Here is an 18,229-nt window from a genome sequence, read left to right as displayed (position 1 = left end):
CCTCCTCAGGCTCCCTAAAGACCTGAGGAAACACAAAACCTCGAGCAGTCATTGTGTTGGGATTCATGTTTTAGATAGTGAGGTTGGTCTGATGTTTGACTGATGAAAATCAGTGCAAAGGCACTGGCAGGCTGTGAGCACGTGGGCAGCAGCAATGCCAGATGAATGCATGGTTTTCTTGTGCCTCTGATATTAATAGAACTGGAGCTGGGCTATGTGCTTCACAAATTAGGCAAAACCTTAAAGGTAGGCTTGTCTTCAAGGGAAGCCATTATACCTTCTTATGATGGGCGGGTCTCGTGGAAAAGTCTCCCCGACAGTGGACAGCGACTTGTTCCTCTCATCCCTTCTCTCCTCTGCTTTGGGGACTAATGTGCAGTGTGTCTGTGGTGGGTTGGTCCTGGCTGGATGTCAGGCTCCCATTGAAGCCCCTCTATCATTCCCCTGAATAGGAGAGAGAAAATATAGTGAAAAGCTCCTGAGTGGAGATAAGCGCAGGGAGCAATCACTCACAGATTACTATCAGAGGCAAAAAGACTTGACTTGGGGAAATTAATTGAATTTTTATTACCAATCAAAATCAGAGCAGGATAATGAGAAGTAAAACAAATCTTAAAAACACCTTCCCCCCACCCCCTTCCTCTTTCCCGGACTGCACCACCTCACGCCCAGGTGTACAAGGAGATGGGGATTGGGGTTATAGTCAGTTCATCACATGGTTGTTTCTACTGCTGCTCAGGGAGAGGAGTCCCCTCTCCAGCGTGGCTACAGTTCTTCATGAACTGCTCCAATATGGGTCACTTTTCCGTGGGGTGCAGTCCTTCAAGAACAGGCTATTCCACTGTGGGTCCCCCAGGGGGTCACAAATCCTGCTCTAGCACAGGCTTCTCTCTTCACAGGTTTTCAGGTCCATGCCAGAATCCTGCTCCAGAGTGGGCTTACCACGAGGTCACAGCTTCCTTTGGCATCCACCTGCATGCGAAGCTCCTCCACAGGCTGCAGGTGGATCTCAACACCCCAGTGAACTTCCATGGGCTGCAGGGGGACAGGCTGCTTCACCACGGTCTTCACCATGGGCCGCAGGGGAATCTCCACTCTGACACCTGGAGCATTTCCTACTCCTCCTTCTGCTCTGACTTTGGTGTCTGCAGAGCTGTTCCTCTCCTATATTCTTGCTCCTCTCTTCCCTGGCCACAATTACTTCTGTACAATGAGGTTTTTTCCTTCTTAAATATGTTATCACAGAGTTGCTGCTGCCTTCTGTAATTGGCTCGGCCTTGGCCAGTGACATGTCCCTCTTGGAGTCAGCTGGCATTGGCTCTGACAGACACAGGGGAAGCTTCTAGCAGCTTCTCACAGAAACCTGCCCACGCGAACCCAATACAGCATCCATCACCTTTTCACTCCTGCTCAGCAACCTTGTCCAAAGAATCTGTTCTGTGATTCTACACCCATAACTTGGGTTAAAATTACTGGATTTTTTTAAAAATCTTTATGGAATAGCACATCAGTGAGGCCTTGCCAGAGCTGGTCTGGTGGCCTAAGTCCTTCCTTGCCATAGGGGACTCAAGATAGCACTTTGCGCTGTATACCACGACTAGAAGCCCAGTGCTATTCTAGACCCTTCATAGTCCCCAGGTCCTAATCCTTTTTATTTTGTTTTACACAGGATGAAAGCAAGGATTTTGTGTCCAGTTTGAGGAGGAAGCAGTACAGCTCCTCTGAGTATCTCTTACAGGATGACATTCCAGGGAAAAGGCCAACTACCAAGGTGGAGCCACGGGACCCTGAGTCTAACTCCCCCACACAACCAGGTCTCCAAGCAGACGAGCAGGTATGTGAGGGAAGGTAGTTACAAAGGAAGAAGCCAATACCTGAAATGACCTCCCAGTAACAGAGAACTTGTCCAAAAAGAAAGTAAACCTTGTAGAAGAAATCCAGTCTCAAGTTAGCACTTCCAAGGGGTGGAGAGGCTGCTGTATTTTCTGTTATAAACTTGTTTCAGGTAGCTTTATGGCTAAAAATATTCTCCAAGGACTAAGAGGCACTGCATCTAGTCATTCTGTAGTACAAGAGTGAATCAGGGATGGAAAAAACCAGAGAGACAAAAGCAGAGTCCTTGCTTCAGCTGGCTGCTGTACTACTGAAGTGCTTCTCTGCAGCAACATACTTCCTGCTCTGCCTCCTAAAACATCTTTCTGGACACACAAAGAAGTACAAAATGGCCCACATTATAATGATGATGGGCCGTTAAATGCCACCCTGACCCCTGATCCCGTCAGATCTCGGAAGCTCAGCAGGGTCGGGCCCAGTTAGTACTTGGATGGGAGACCTCTTGGCAATACCACGGGCTGTAGGTTCTAGTCCTGAGGACTTCATTGTCACTGGCCAGGCTCGCTCAGCCATGGCAGATGAACCTCAGGAGTTAAAGGGTGAGGCCAGTTCTGCGCATGCTGAGCCTCACCTAAAAAATCCACTGTGCAGGTTTGAAGGACACACCCACGTGTGTAGAGCCCTCCCAAATCTTTGCTTGTGAAGCCTGGCCATCATAGTGATGATAACTTCTTGCCTAAAATATGAACACAGTGTGTATACCAGCCTCTTCACAGAGGGCTTCCTTTTGAGGATATAGAGATCCAAACAGACTTTTACTCTCAGGTGCACAGGAATGCTTGTATCTGTACAAAAGACTTTGTTTTTCTCCTGGCATTCCCTCTTTGCCTATGCAGTTGCCCAGAGCATAGTACATCTTTCCATTTATGGATCATCCACAGCAGGAAATATATAAGACCCCAAACCTGTGGCCTGTGTATGTCACAGGAGTTGCTGAGTCTTACTATGAGAGCAGTAGGACTGCAGCAAGGCAGCTGAGTGCCCTACAGAGTCATACCTCCTGGTGAGTGGCACAGAATTAAGATCCCAGAGGGCCATTCTCCCAGCTGACCTTTGCAGACTGGCATGTAAAGAAAGGTAATGTTGGCAGCAGAGATAGTGAACTGACACTGTTTTTGTTGGTAGCTGAGGAAAGAGGCACCCCAGCAATGTTCCGTCTGGTCAGCAAGAGGTATTACCCACAGTGATACTCATCTGGCCAGGTGCAGAGTCCAGTACCTGCGGCTGTGTTGTCTGCACAGACTGGGTCAACAGCAAATAAAAACTTGGGTAAAGTCATCCTCATAATGTAAACACCATCATCTAGGTCTTCTCTCTTGCCTCCACCAACTGTAGCAGGAGCCTGAACACCACAAAAGGTGTGCTCTGACATTAGATTAGCTCCAGTGCCTCTGTTGCCAGGTGTTCTCCATCTCACTGCCAGAACCCACATGCCAGATGTGGAAATGGGTGCGGGGTATGCTACAACATAAAAACCCCACTATATGTAAGGGAGGGCTGGGTCCCTTTGCTTTGGGCTTACTGACTGCTGACAGAGCCTCTGTCTTCCAAACCCATCTTGTCACTGCTCTTCCCCACCCCACCACCAGACTGGGATCCTGGTGGGATTTAGGGTGGTTACCGAGGGCATTTGCAAACTTTGTCCACGGAGTAGAAATGCTTGTGGGGCAGCTGCAGGTTCTGGTCAGTCTGTGATGTTGTGGGTTGTCTCTTACAGGGCACTTCCCGGACCTGCCGGACATCTCGGAGATGAGCTGCGTTCCCTTCTGCTCAGTGAACAAAGTGGAGCAAGAGGCAGAAATAGTACCAAGCTCTCAGTGTCACACCTATTTTGTAACCTCTCCAGGGGCTTCAGCTAGTCTGAAACCAGTTTTGTAATGCGATTTGAAAGGTACAGGAGCTTTACCAGTGAATTCTTTTTCTTCATTGCTGAAGTGGCAGCTGCAGAGACTTTGCTCAGGGCACTCCCTTTCCTCATCTCTGTACCTGCAATCTTAATCTTCCCTGTAGGATGATAGGTCTGTCTCCATATGGAAACACTGACTACATAGCCTCTCTGAACAATGGTACTCCCTGGACAAGAGAGAACTCTTTTAATCACATTCACACAGGATCTCAGCAGTCTCCCTGTGACTGAATCCACCAGCCCATGACAGCTGTCCTCCACAACTGAAAGCTTTCAGTTCCTAGGGACATTTTGCATTCCCCTGATACACTCTTGTTGGCTGGGGTAGTGGTCACCTCAGTACCTGTGTTCTCAGCATCCTCTATCTCTAGCCTGGAGGAGACCATTCCCCACTGGTTGCTTTACAAATTGAGAGGAAAGGAGTACAGAAAATGTTCAGAATCAGTTTGTTCCCTGCTGCTGTTAGTCTCTGCAACAAGCCTTGCATAATCTACTCATCACCAGTTGAGATCCCGCACCAAGAAGTCATTCACTGAGCCAAACCACTTCAGCAGCAACACTTCCTCCTGCCTGCGATCGGGGTGCCATTTACCTGGAGCTTTATGTCTGTGACACTGTAGGCAACAGCTCTGCAGCTTGTTCTCAGCAGTTGAGCCATAAGAGAAAAAGAAACAAGTACTTCTCCTCACATACAAGCAGAATGTCCTTGCTCCTGCCCAAAACGAAGTGGAGACAGCAGGATTGAACCTTAAGCTGATCTCCAGTATGGAGTATGTGCCAGAAGGAAAAGGTCCCTGTTCTGTTTCAAAGGTGCTGTGGGAAGAGCTGCACCCCAGCAGCTCCCATGTCTGAGTTGCACCCCACAGTCATTCCCATGTCCCACCTCTGGAGGAGCAGGTACCACAGCTGTGTGTCTGCCTGTATTGCACATCCCTGTGCTGCAGCTCCTCCCTGGTTGTGGGAATTGTACACCTCAATCCAAAAAGTTACAGCTGGTTGCAAAATATCTATGAGGACATTTATATAAAGAGATATGTTTCAGTGATGTGATTATTTTTTATAAAAATTGTTTGGAGGAAAGGAAAAAACCTATTTAAAAAAAAAAGTGTTTCCTTTTTCATTTTTTAAGCTATTTTACCAAATTTGTGTTTTTAACCCTTCATTTTATTTTACATGTCATGACATGTAAGTCTCAAGTTGCATAAGAAGGCAAAAAGATGCTTTTACATTAGTACTGAGTGGCAGCTCTAATAATCTTTAAATTATATTAAAATAAATTATATCAACCACTCTCTCTTACCATTGACATGGCAGTGCTAGCAAAACAAGATAATGGGAAAAAATTTAAATTCAAAATCCAAACTAAAAGTGAAAGAAAGTGAAATTCTGAAGCAAAATTCGGATTTCTGAACTGCTTCCCCATGTGTTTATCAGGAAAGATTGGAAATCCTTGCAGATTGTGCAATCAGAACCCATAATTTCTTTGTAACAATCCTGTGCAATAGCTGTGTCCCTCTTAAGCACCCTGATCAGCTCTCACTGTATGTCAGGATCACTGCCACTACCCAGAATCACATGGATTGCTTGGGCAGCTTCCCTTGCCTCGCTGTGCCCTGCTGCCCCACAGGCTGCCCATGGCAGATCCAGCCCTGCAGCCTGCCCAGCAGTGCCCAGCTCAGCACTGCTCCGTGGGGCTGCTGCCTCTGACTCTTTGCTGCTTCTTTTCATGTTCCCATGAAAACTGAATCCGCCGTCTCAGCAGCCCAAATGCCTCACATAGTACCTGCTTGGTTAACCTGGGAGCAGCTGGCAAGCACCTTGACATGTGGCTGCCTCTTCAGTTGTCACGGGGATTATTTCCATCTCTGTACATTTCCAAATCTGCTGCTAAGCAGCTCACCAGCTGTATAACCTGTATCAGTCATAGCCATTGTGGGAGAACCACCCCTCCAGACCCAGGGTGCTGGGGGCTCCCCCTGCCCTGGGTCACTGCTGCCCAGGACTTGCAGCTTGTCACAGCGACCGCTGGACGGCACATACGCGCATTGCTTTGGGCTGCGACTGAACAGCTTTCCTCCCAGTCTCAACCCTATCCTGCTGCACTGATCCATGTCCCACAAGACACCCCAGCACATCCACTCAGCCCTCTCCTTCCCTTCCTGGTATGGATCCAGCTTAGCATGATGCTTCCAAAGCTCATTCCAAAGGAACTGGTTTCAGTCCTGGCCAGGAAATCTCTGCATCCCCGGGACACAACATGCAGGATAAACACAGGCGTCCCTGTACCTACCCAAAACACTCACCCATCAGCTTTTGAACCCCACAGGTCACCCCAAGAATGCAGCCCTGTGTCTAAAGTGCAAGGAGGGAAACACCAGCAACAAAAGGTGTTGGATTTTCCACTTCTGTCATCCAGGACCAGGCTTTGCTGGAACTACAAGAGGGCTTCACTCTGCTGCTCAGCTGGCTTAGCCCCAGAATTGCCCCAGCAACGCAGCGCTGCTGACACTGTCTGCTCTCCTCAGGTGCTTCTCACATGTGATGTCTCTCCTTTCTGCAGCTGCCTCAAGTAATTTGTTCAATATTTTACAGCAGATACCTTGAACTCCTGCTCTGGACTCAGTCTCCCTGCTTGTAAATACTGGACACAGATGTCACACTGGTTGTTTTTACCACAACTGAGATTAAATCTGGGAAAAAAAACCCTCCCTAGAACAGAAATGGGCCATGCCCTCTGGTCAATGAGTGCAATAGGAGCTGATTGTATAATTAACCTTGTAACAATGACTTCAGGAAACACAATGTGTTTACTCAAATTGCACACTTTTTTTGAACAGCTGTAAAATAACGTATATGTGTAAATATTGCCATCACTGAAGAAGTTTGTAATTTTAGCATATAAATATAACCGGCTTTTCAGTAGGCTTGATGATACACAAGGCCACACATTGAGCCCTTGGGTAATTCCAAAGGTGTAAAGTGCTGTACAGAGGAAGTGTGTCAGTGCTCTCTGCTCCCAAGGAACCTGAGCTGCTGGTCACTTTTGGAGAGCCAGTGGCTTTCCCCAGAAGGGCTGGTGTCAGCCTGAGAGGCAGCAGCTCGCTGCTTCCCAAAATGGCTTCCTTCATGCCCAGAAACACCCCTGCAGTGTGCACAGCTGCCTCCAGCTGCTCTGGGAGTGTGGGGGTGACAGCTTGGCCATATGCCCCCTGGTGCTGTGCAGTGGGCATGGCTGAGGAGCCCAGTGGCCCTCCGACAGATGGGACCTTCGGCAAGGGAAAACGACAGAAAGCACAGGGCAGGGTGCTGCATCTCTGCTTCAAGAGACACTTTCACATGTTATTTCCTAGCTATAGATCAAAGCAGTAGTCACATTGGTGTCATCTCTAACACAGTAGACCTTATACCTGCCACCCTTGCACAGCGTTGGAGCGATCAGGGCCCTGCTCCAGCCTCCCACAGGCTGCACTGTGTGTAATGGAACACAAAGCCATTGTTTGCAGATGCTTCTGATGGTCAGAACCCAAGTCCCAAAAGATCATCCTCCTGGGCTGCCCCATGTGCAGTGCCGGCTCCTGCCTTGGGAAGCAGCATTCCAGGCTACTTGGAATGTATTTTTAAAAGAATAAATCTATTTTTTGTATTTGCAAACATATATTTGGGCTGGGGCAGCTTAGTTAGAAGACAAATAATGCAAGCAATCTTCTCATAATCACAGATTCATCCAAGTTAGGCAAATTTTCCAGGGTTACGGTATTGCCTTTTTCCCTAAACCAAACTTTTGTGTCCAATAGAGCTATCAGCACTGTTCCACCCTCTCAGAACTTGCCTGTCTCAGCATGCTGAGTAGAGGAAAGCCAGTGCTTTCCTCCCTACGCTGCCCATGCAGTGGATACAGATGATGCTCACCTCCTTCAAGTGACACAGTGCTCTTAGTCTGCATGCCAAATGTAAACACACACTTATTTGCATGTCTCTCCTGACTCAAACACTGTCAGCTCTACAGTATATAACCAATAAACACTCTTCTCTTTTTATGTGTGTGTGATGTGGTGATTACAGCTGAACCCTGCAAGTCTTGTTGCTATGGGGGGCTGGTGGCCCTCGTGAGCTGCTGAGGCAGCCCTAGTTGGCAGCAGAGTGTGTGTGTGTGTGTGTGGGTCAGCACACGAGCTGAGCACCTTGCACTTCATTTTGTGCCTGTGTTGAGCCATATCTCACACACTCATTCCACGCTGCATTTCAGGCATGGACAGTGCATACACAGCACATCAAGTTGCACACAGTCACTCTCCACTGCAGCTGGATGAGCTCAGCGTGGCATTGCTGAGGGTAGGGGGAGGAGGGGTGTTCCTACAGAGGGAAATGAGCCACCACTTGGTTAGAGCTCTTTCACTCCACCAGTACTGATGGTAGTGAAACCAGTATCTGTTGCTCCCCCCTCTGGGAGCCAGGGGGTGTTGAGCTGTTGATGGCCCCTTAGCAGCTCCGCCCCCCTCAGGCTGGGTGTGAAGTGATAATGGCTCCCTGGGCAGCTGCTGCTAATGGCCCATTGACCTTGGGGAATGAATAGAGGGGGTAGAATACACAGCTTTGATCACCCCCACACAGGGTTAGCTGGTCCCTCCTGCTGAACTAGGACAGTTGCTCACCTGCAAGGCGCTGGAGGATAGAGAGGTCGGTATATGTAGCAAAGTCTTCCTTATGCTTTCTATTTCCAGTGTGCAGGTACAGGTAGCACAGATACAATTAGCATCTGTCACATTTCAGGATGAGCCCCTGTGATTATAACTTGAAAAACATTGATTTGTAAGTGGGTTACCACACTTTATAGACAAAATTATTTTCCTTGTATCTGGCTTATTCTGTTTGCAAAACAGGACAGTTTCCAGCGGCTCCATAAAATGGGTTATTATTATGTCACTTCAGCCACTACTTGCTGGGTAGAGCACTTTAATGCGAGGTGAAGTCCTCTGTTAAGTATTTGTCTAAGGAATCTGGCTTGGTTGAGTCCTTCCTGTCCCAGTTCACACAGCTCAGGCAGCCCAGTTCAGGCAGCTAGCTACTGAGCATCATTAAAGTGGTGTTTGTTTAACTACAACACAGACACTGTTGTGTCTGGCCTGCTAAGAGCAGCAGAGATATGTAAACATGCTAGTGAAGCATTATTTCCCAAAGCTGTCAAATTTGCTCTAAGTCAGTTCCCTGTCAACACCTTCAGTACATACAACATCTGAGTTCTTTGCCTTGTGGTTCGCCAGGCTCACCACTGCTACATGGGGACAGTGAAGGATGTATACTGGACCAGTGGCCACCCACCATGGCATTGCTTCTTGAAAGCCAGGAAACTTTACTTTTTCCAAAGGCTTTTTTTTACTCTGATCTTTTTGTTTAGTCACATCTGCTTGTTTCAGTGGATTTAGGTGGTCCTCCTGTTACCTACCATCAGGCATACTCTTGTTACTTCAGCTGCAAACCTCTCTGCTTCAGTCACACCTGTGAGAAGGTTGCTGCTGTATTTATTAGCGAGGTGTTGAGCTAGACCCTGTGTCCTGCTCTTGCTCTGAGTTTCTGATCAGCCACTCACAGAAGGCAAAGCACTGTTGTACATTTACCTCTGGCTGGCATCACACAACAGTGTGTACCCAAACTGCAGAGGCAGCTGGCAGCTCCCCTTCATTGTGATTCCTGACCTTGTAAATAGCTGCTCAACACCATTACCACCACCCCAACCCGAACAAGCCTAATGCTCACAGCACTGTAGAGAGGTGGGGAACACCCAGCAGCTCCGGAGGCAGCCCTGCTGACCACGGGGTGCAGCATTGTTTCTCACCAGCACAGGGCATGCTGTCTGCCTGTATCCAGCCACTCATGTTCCCAGCTACCTTCCTTCTGTCAGCTTTCTCGTGTGCATTTTTGTTAGTATCTTCAGTAACAGGCTTTTCAGTCCAAGGATGTGAAACTCAGACTCACTTCCTTGCTTTTGGTGGTTGCACAGATGGACATAAATAATTGTTTTCAGGTTCTTGTCACGGAGTCTTGCAAAATTCAGACAAATAATACATCCAAATGATTCCAACCACCATCCTACTTGTGCTGAAGCTTCCTGCCACCCCTTCTGCTGGCTTCTTGGAATGTATTCCCACCACTTGTGAGACACGGACCCTTCCTTAGAGATAGGCCATAGAGAGGGCACAGACAATTTACAGGCTAATCCCAGAACAGTTGGATATAATCAGGAATACAGGCATCTGTCAGAGTTAAGCGAGGGTTCTAAGAGTAGTGGATGTTTGCCACAAGCCTGATGTTCCAGGTACCGGGTGGGCAAAGGGCATTATTGGTTCTGCTGTGCTTTAACGCAGAGGATTACTGCACAGGGAGTCAGCCCTATGTAAGAGGGATTTGGGCAGAAGGATATAACCTTAGCAAAGGCGTTTTCCTATGTGCCTACATTTGATGGCAGCTCCAAGCAGGGACTTCCAGGCTGGGCATGTCCTTTGCTCCTCCCATCCCAACTAGCATTGCCTGTTCTCCCAGTCCATGTAAAGTTTAAAGGACAAGCATTGGCATTCTGGTTACATGCATTGGGGCAATTGTTGTCATCTCCTTTGGCGTGTGTAACACTCCATAAGGCATTCAGTGGTTTCATGTACTGCAACAAGTAGTCAGCAGTATCCATGGGGCACAACATGCAGAGTTCACCTTGGGACATTGGAACACAGTTGAGTATCTTCCAACTCCAACCCATCTCTGTTGGCAGGTAGAAAGATGGGATCACATCTTGTATCCCCCACTGAGCTTGTGTTTACCAGACATAGTGATGACCTACATGTAATATGGTGTAATATGGATGCCAGGTACTCACTAAAGCCACTCTCACTCCCCTCTGCAACTGGACAGAGAGAGAAAATATAACAAAACGTTGATGGGTTGAGATAAGGACCAGGAGACATCACTTACTGATGGCAGTCATGGGCAAAACAGACTCAAAGTGGGGATATTAATTAAATTTATTAATAACAGAGTCAGAGCAGGAGAATGAGAAGTAAAATAAATCTTGAAAACACTTTCCTCCCACACCTTCCTCCTTCCAAGTTCTGCATCCTCCCCTCCAGTGGCACAGGGAGATGGGAATGGGGGTTACAGTCAGTTGATTCTGCTGCTGCCCAGGGAGAGGAGTTGATTGCATTTCCCTGCTTCCTGTGGGGTCCCTCCAGTGGGAGACAGTCCTGCACAACCCTCTCCAGTGTGAATGCATCCTGCGGGCAAGTTCTACACAAACTTCTGCACCGTGGGTCATTTTTCTGTGAGGTACAGTCCTTCAGGAACAAGCTGCTCTAGTGTGGATCTCCCACAGGTCGTACCTGGAAAATCTGCTCCAGCATGGGCTCCTCTCTGCACAGGTCAGCAGGTCCCTACCAGAACCCTACTCCTTCATGGGCCTCCCATGGGGTCACTGCTTCCTTTGGCATGGGCTCCTCCCTGGGCTGCAGGTGGATCTCAGCACTCCTGTGCTCCTCCATGGGCTGCAGAGGCACAGCTGCCTCCCCATGGGCTGCAGGGGAACCTCAGCACCAGCAGCACCTCCTGCCCCTCCTTCTGCACTGAGCTTGGTGTCTGCAGTTGTTCACATGTTCTCACTCTGCTCTTCCCTGGCTGCAATTCTCATTTGCCCAACAACTTTTTTTCCTTCTTAAATACACTATCCCAGAGGTGTCACTGCCATCTCTGATGGGCTCGGCTGTTGCCATTGGCAGGTCTGTCCTGGAGCTTCTGGCACCTTCTAACAGAAGCCCTCCCTGCTACCAAAATCTGGCCACAGAAACCCAGTATTATGTACAGGTATTGTCCTTCCCCGGCTCCTTCAATTGACAGTTATACTGTTTCCAAGTTCAAGAGCAAACAATACACCAACATCCTGTGCAAAAATTAGTAAGGGGTCCTCTGCTGATTTAGGACTAGGGGAACAAGTTAGTTATCAAGGTTTGTTTCATCATTTGGGCAAACCCTACTGTCACCTTTGCTACTACATAGTCATCCAGGTCCTGGTTGTTGATGTTGGACATTACCCTCTTGCCAGCAAGAACATCAGGGTGACCCAGGTCTCCATGTCCTGCCCTTTAAGAAAACAGAATCAGACCTCAAACCTCTGAAACTGGGTTCAGAGTTAGAAGTGAGGGTTCACCCATCAGGCACAAATGAGATGGGTCTCCCCATTACCCACTTGGGCTTCCCAGGACTCACAAGCCTCATGGTTTTGCAGGATCACAGGCACAATGACAGTAGAAGCCAATTTCAACATGATGGGTTGCTCCACCTGTGTTTTCAATGGGAATTGATCCCTTCAATCATCAAGGTATCACCTACCAGCAGCCCAGTAGGACAAAATTCTCAAATCTCTGGGTGTCCATAAATTCCTCAGCAGTTACTGGCACTGATGACTGTGTCTCAAACATAAATCCCAACTGTTACATGATCAGGCCATCGTCTTGCTCTGCAATACCACTACTTGCCTGCTGGTCTGTCAGATTCTAATAAATTCCCCACATGAGGGCTCAGAGCACTTCCATAGCCATGAGGCCCTTTTCCTTGGGCAACCAGAGCTGAGGTCAGACATTTTTTGACTGCACTCATTGCCCCCACTATATTTAATGACGTAATTACTAACTCTGTTTACTTTTTATTCAAAACACTAATTTGGGCCCCTGTATCAAGTAGTGGGCCCACAGGAACATATATTGTGTGGTTCTTTATCAAGAAATCCCTGACAAAAATTCACCACACTGATCAGGTGGCCTGAACCCCAAACCGTGGCTTCCAGTTTTTAACTCCTTCAGGTCCTATTGGAAAGATCTAAAAGGGTTAATGGCTAGAAGACATCTGTGTCCTGGCCGCTCATCATGCCATCTAACAGCTCTACCCCTTGCCTGTGGGCAACTGACTTTATGTGTAACTTCGCTTGGGCACTCCCAGCACTTGGGCCTTTCCTGAGAGATTGAGAGATCGTTGGTTCCCTGGGTGGGCTCCATCAGTTCTGCCCCAGGGACTTGATGTTGTTGGGGGGTGGACTGAAGGCTGCTCAGAGAGAGGTTTCCCACTGGTCTGTTGAACCCTCCTATTCTGCTGGCCCTACCACCAGTACCAGTCCCCCCAACCATGTCCAGGTCAGTGGAGGTGTGGGTAGAAGCTGACAGGTTTGCTGATCACATTCTATGGCCCTTTGAATCCTTTTCTTAGTCTGGTTGCCCTCTAATGAGAGGTTTAAGGTGGTCAGGGTCCACCAGCATGGCCATGGCAGCCTCTTGTCCACTTTCATACGTGCCAGGACTCAAGCAGCCTTTTGTTCCCCTTCTGCCAGCTTCGATACCCCTTTCACTTTAACAGGCTCTCCTCTTTCTTTGAGGGTTCTCATCCCCAGCCCAATATTGTGACTCAAGAGGTTATTGGGTAGTATTGGCTGGCCTGCCACTCAGAAACATTTCTGGACCCCAAAACCTACTCACTTCATCACTTAGCAACAGCGGATACCCCCCCCCCCCCCCCCCTCCACAAACACATTTGTTTCCCCTGGTCTATGTGAGAATTAAGGCCACTGCTGAACAAAGCCTAGTCCTACCCCTGAGGTGGCACAGTGGTACAGAGGTGGCTGCCAAGGGGATCCATGGACCTTTCCTTCTTAAGGGGTTGCACATCCTTTTCTCTAGCTTCTCTTCTTTTTCCAAACTGTTTTTTCAGGATCTTCCCAATGTTCCCATCCCATGCCCTTGGGCTCTGTGCCTGTGAATAATGTCAGCATTTGGACAATGCTGCATGTGGGTTTTGTTACTGGTGGCAGCAAAATTGCAATTTTTTGTTCTAATGGACGTGTCCACTCTCCTTCTCAATTCTTTGACACCTTTATCTCCAGCTGTTTCTTCAAGCTTCCCTGTGGCTGCACAAGGCATACCCTGAGATGCATACACAGCTCCTCTGTCTTTCCCATCTTCCTCGCTTTCTTGGCGTTGATCTATTCTCTGTGATGCTGTGGGGTTGAAATTTGCCCTTTCCATTCCCAGAGGAAGAGGGGCACAGCACTGCCTCTGTAACCATTCCCTGTGGTCATCCTGTCGATTTGCCAATTAAGATGTTGCTCAGGCTTACAAAATCAAGGCAAATAAAATATCCAAACAAGATTTATTTTATAAACCAAATAAACCAATTAAAGCTCTGCCAACATTTGAACACAGGTTCATGATGTCCAGTGGAATTCACATGGCCTCAGTTAAGAACTCTCATTACACAAGTAACCCAGAATGTGCTCATCTAAGAAGGCAAAGACTATTGACCTCGAGGAGCTCCCTTGGGTGGCATCCCAACTCACAGGAAGTGCCCAGCTGCTGACCTGTTGCTCTGAGGGCTGACTCAGCTGTCAAGGTTTCACCTATAGCCACACTCTGATCTGTATCTGCGGTCAGACGTATGTATGGCCAGACTTTGTGAACAAAGATTTGGGAAGGGCTCTCCCCACGTGGGTGTGTCCTTTGAGCCTGCACAGCGGATTTTTTAGGTGAGGCTCAGCGTGCGCAGAACTGGCCCCACCGTTTAAGTCCTAAGGTCCATCTGTCACAGCCGAGCAAGCTTGGACAGTGACAGTGAAGTCCTCAGGACTGTCACAGCACCCGGTACTAACTGGGGCTGACCCTGCTGAGCATCCGAGATCCGATGGGATGGGATGGCAGGGAGGCATTGAACTGCCAGGGGATGGTCCCACTGAGACTCAAACTCAGGTCCTTGGGATTCAGAGTCCAGAGTGCTCTCCTTTACACCACGGGACTGCCACTGTGGTCAGATACAGTAATGTTAACCCACCCTGGCTGGGGTCTGACCTTTGCCCCACCACATCTGAAATGCAGGTGTGACAGGGGTCAGCCTGCAGAGAGGCTCTCAGCAGCACACACCTGAAGCCACAACACAGCAGGTCAGTGGCAGGCATTGGCTGGAAGCCTCAGTTCCTGCTGGGAGTAGCTGCACCTGCCACAGTTTTCTGCAGTCAGCTTGAACTGGAATTCTGTGTAGTGTAACCAGGTTATGAAAATGAGGTTTAAGGATATGGAAACCCTTTGGTCCCTAAAGACTCTGTTACACGCCCTCCAAGCTCACAGACAGCACCAAGTCAGGCACAGCAGCCACAGCCATTTCCCCTCAAAAAACTCCAAATAAGGCAGTCATGTTTTTATCAGGTGGTAGCCTTGACTCCACAAGGAAGGGAAGGCCATTTCATTCTTCTCAGATGAGGATTCAATCCTACATCTGTCAGAGTGACCAGGGTGAAGCAAGGGGGCATGGTGGAAGACATCCACCTGCCGAAGCAGTCAAGGCACAAACAGAAACATAGCCCAGGCAGGAGGAAACACAGGAACAAGTCAAAGGCTGAGACTTTGCTGTTACAGAGCTCAGCTGAGAGGAGAATCGCCTAATCTGGTCCAAAGCCTTCCTGGAATCACCAGCTGTTTCCAGTCACCCTTAGGCCAAGAAGCATTAGTGGCTCCTGTTCACGGACCATGACCCCATTTGCCTCCCTACACCAGGGGAATAATGGCAAACACATTCATCCAGTCCCAGACAGGATGGGCATAGCACAAGGACCTTCTGAGGGCCAGACAAATACCTTCCTTCACCCCTAGCAATGCTCCTGTACTTGGGCACTCAAGATTCCCCCTCCCTTCTTTAAAACCCACCCTGTTACTGGAAGCATGAGCCCTTTCCTTTGATGAACAAGCCCGACACTAACCCTTACTGGCCCAGACTGAAGCCCAGTACTGGTCTCACCTTGGGCAATGCCTCTGCATACCTAGGGCTAATAACCCTCGCCATAGCGACAGCGAGATTAAACCTTCTAATAAGGACAGAACTAGGCCTGGATTAGCCATAAAGTTGAGTTCATTGAATTCCCATCTAGGGATGCTCTGGTGCTGCATCTAATATAGCTGGGATTATACAGGGTCATCTTGCCCTGTATCAAGAATAGTATTGCAGCAGGACTAGGGAAGTGATTGTCCCTCTGTACTCAGCATTGGTGAGGCTACACGGGAAGTACTGCTTTCAGTTCTGGACTTTGTGGGGCTGGAGCGTGTCCCAGAAAGGGCAACAAGGCTCATGAAACATGTCTTATGAGGGAACTGGGTTTGTTCACTCAAGACGCTCAGAAGGGACCTCACTACTCTCTAGAACCACCTGAAAGGTTGTTGTGAAGTTGGAGCTGGTCTCTTCTGCTACGCCTGCCATGAGAGGACCAGAGGAAATGGCCTTAAGCTGAGATGGGAGATTCAAATTAGATATTAGAAAGAATTGTTTTAAGTGACTCTATCTCTATATAAACAAATGCTAGTATTTTTTCTAGATTTTAACTTACAAATATCCAATTCTGAAGTACTGTTAAAAGTATTTAATAAAAAAGTATGCTTAGCACACTCAATGATACTAGCTTGTTCTCTACAACATGATGCAGATTGTGTAGCAGTCAATGGACCATTGTGGAAGGATGCCACTTGGTATTACTGGTAGGTAAACAGTTGCCCCAAATTCTCAAATGCCAGACAGGAATAGAATTGGTAAAAAATGTTAGTCTTCAAAACAGAACTATAGAAAAACGACAAAGAAGGTTACATAAATTCTACACTAAGTTACTATTTGCAGCAACCAGCCTGTGCAATTACCAAAATGTAAATACACGCATAGGTAGAAAAAAAACCACCATCTCAAAAAACCTCCAGCTATAAGCCTGACTTCCAAAAAATATCTGCAGAGTCAAAGTCCCCAGCCAGCTTCTCAGTAAAGGATTCTGTTTTACGCTGACCTTTCAAATAGTTCTAAGGTTTTTAGAAGGCTGCCAAGCCAAAGGTTCGGTGAGCTTGCACAAGGGTTGTACAGTAACTCAGGGTCCTCTCGGCAGACTCTGCTACAGACTACACAAGATCTCCATCCCAGAGTGCAGTGGCAGCACCGTGGGCCCGGCGCTCCCGTGCCCTCACATGCCGGGCGCGGGCTGCGGGGGCACGCCAGGCGCGGGCGGCCGCGGCAGCGTGTACATGGCCCCCAGGAACTGGTCTGCGATGCGCCCGGCCTCCCGCAGCCCGCTCAGCAGCGCGCCGTGCACCGTCGCTGGGTAGTTGCGAATGGTGTGTTCTCCCGCGAAGAACAGGCGTGGAACGGGCTGGGGAACAAAGGACACTGTCAGGGTTTGCTCACGTTCTTTCAGATCCTGCAGCAAGTGATATTTTAAGAATGTTAAAAGTCCTCAAATCACAACACAATCGCCATTAACATGAAGGTGATGCATATAAAATAGTCCCTACTGAAACTATTTTAACCTGTATACAAATAGCCAAAAAAACAAAGCTCTATTCAATAAGCAATGTTTGCAGAGAAGCAGAGGAGGGTCATGTCCCAGCTGTAATAAAACAGCATGTGCATGTTTATATTTGTAACTACAGCCAAACTGTCAAATGTGTGTAGGAAGAATGGTTTCTAATTCTGGTACATGAACTCTAGCACTGTAAGCAAACAAAACTTCAACAATTCACTGAAATTAGCAGTTTCTCTTTAAACTGAGACCTAAAACAACCATCCACAGAATCGTAAGATGTAGGAGAAAAACAGGTATTCACATATTACATTCTGCAAGTAATCATTTTATCCATAGCTGAGTGTATTAATGACTTGTATCATTGGAACAAGAATGCAAAGAAAGCCAAACCATGCACCCTTTTCTGGCAGTGTTTTCAGAGTGGCAGCTGCTTTCAAGCTTCATTCACTTAACATGAACTGGAGATGCCTGCCTTCATCGTGTTTTCCCCCCATTTTGGACAGAGCTTTTGGTTCCTGTTCCTCTCACTCTGGCCTTCACCCTCTTTCAAATCACTACTACTCAAATATGGTGATGGACAATAAAAATACAGAGTATGAAAGACATGTATAATATTAAATACTCTGTTCAGACATTGCCACACTGACATTTTGAACAAAAGTGCTCTTTTTTAAGCAAACAAATGACACCAAACCTGTGATGGTGGAATTTATGGATGAAAAAATGAATTATTTTACAGGTTTTAATCAGTCACCATAAGATGCAAGTTATCTAAACTTCTGTTTAAATATGTATGCAATTTACTCAGAAAAATCATCCTGTTTTGAAGTTTTTCTAAAAATAACTGAAACATCTTCTCACCTGTGGAGCACCTGGAATGGCTGGCCCTGGAGTAATTGGCTGAGCCATCAAATCATAGTCATTTCCAGAGGATCCAGCTGCTACATAGGAGTACGATCCCCGGGCCCATGGGTCGGCGCGCCAGCGGGACACCACAGTCTCTTTGGGCTGAGACAAGACAGGAACTTCAGTTGTTGACACAGTGCAAGTTCTGCAGTTTATGCCAAATACAAATGATGCAAATT

General features: G+C 47.8%; 2 protein-coding genes across 5 annotated transcripts in view; one reads left to right on the top strand and one right to left on the bottom strand.

Moving 5' to 3' along the window:
- LUZP1 (leucine zipper protein 1) overlaps positions 1–7,829 on the top strand; it is a 40,252-nt gene extending 32,423 nt beyond the window's left edge. For all 3 annotated transcript variants that reach the window (XM_071576696.1, XM_071576697.1, XM_071576698.1), the window contains 2 exons: positions 1,670–1,834; positions 3,611–7,829. In XM_071576696.1, coding sequence (XP_071432797.1) covers positions 1,670–1,834; positions 3,611–3,646 — 201 coding nt within the window. In that variant the 3' untranslated portion in view covers positions 3,647–7,829. The remainder of the gene's footprint in view (positions 1–1,669; positions 1,835–3,610) is intronic.
- A 6,126-nt stretch (positions 7,830–13,955) lies between these two features.
- The window catches only part of KDM1A (lysine demethylase 1A), a 41,738-nt gene continuing 37,464 nt past the window's right edge, over positions 13,956–18,229 (bottom strand). For both annotated transcript variants that reach the window (XM_071576983.1, XM_071576984.1), the window contains 2 exons: positions 18,006–18,152; positions 13,956–16,991 (listed from right to left, as the gene is read on the bottom strand). In XM_071576983.1, the coding sequence (XP_071433084.1) occupies positions 16,806–16,991; positions 18,006–18,152 (333 nt within the window). In that variant the 3' untranslated portion in view covers positions 13,956–16,805. The remainder of the gene's footprint in view (positions 16,992–18,005; positions 18,153–18,229) is intronic.

Source organism: Pithys albifrons, chromosome 24 (genome assembly GCF_047495875.1).
Source record: "Pithys albifrons albifrons isolate INPA30051 chromosome 24, PitAlb_v1, whole genome shotgun sequence".
Lineage (NCBI taxonomy): Eukaryota > Metazoa > Chordata > Aves > Passeriformes > Thamnophilidae > Pithys > Pithys albifrons.
Note: the sequence above shows the minus strand (reverse complement) of the source record. Positions and strands in the feature narration are given on the sequence as shown.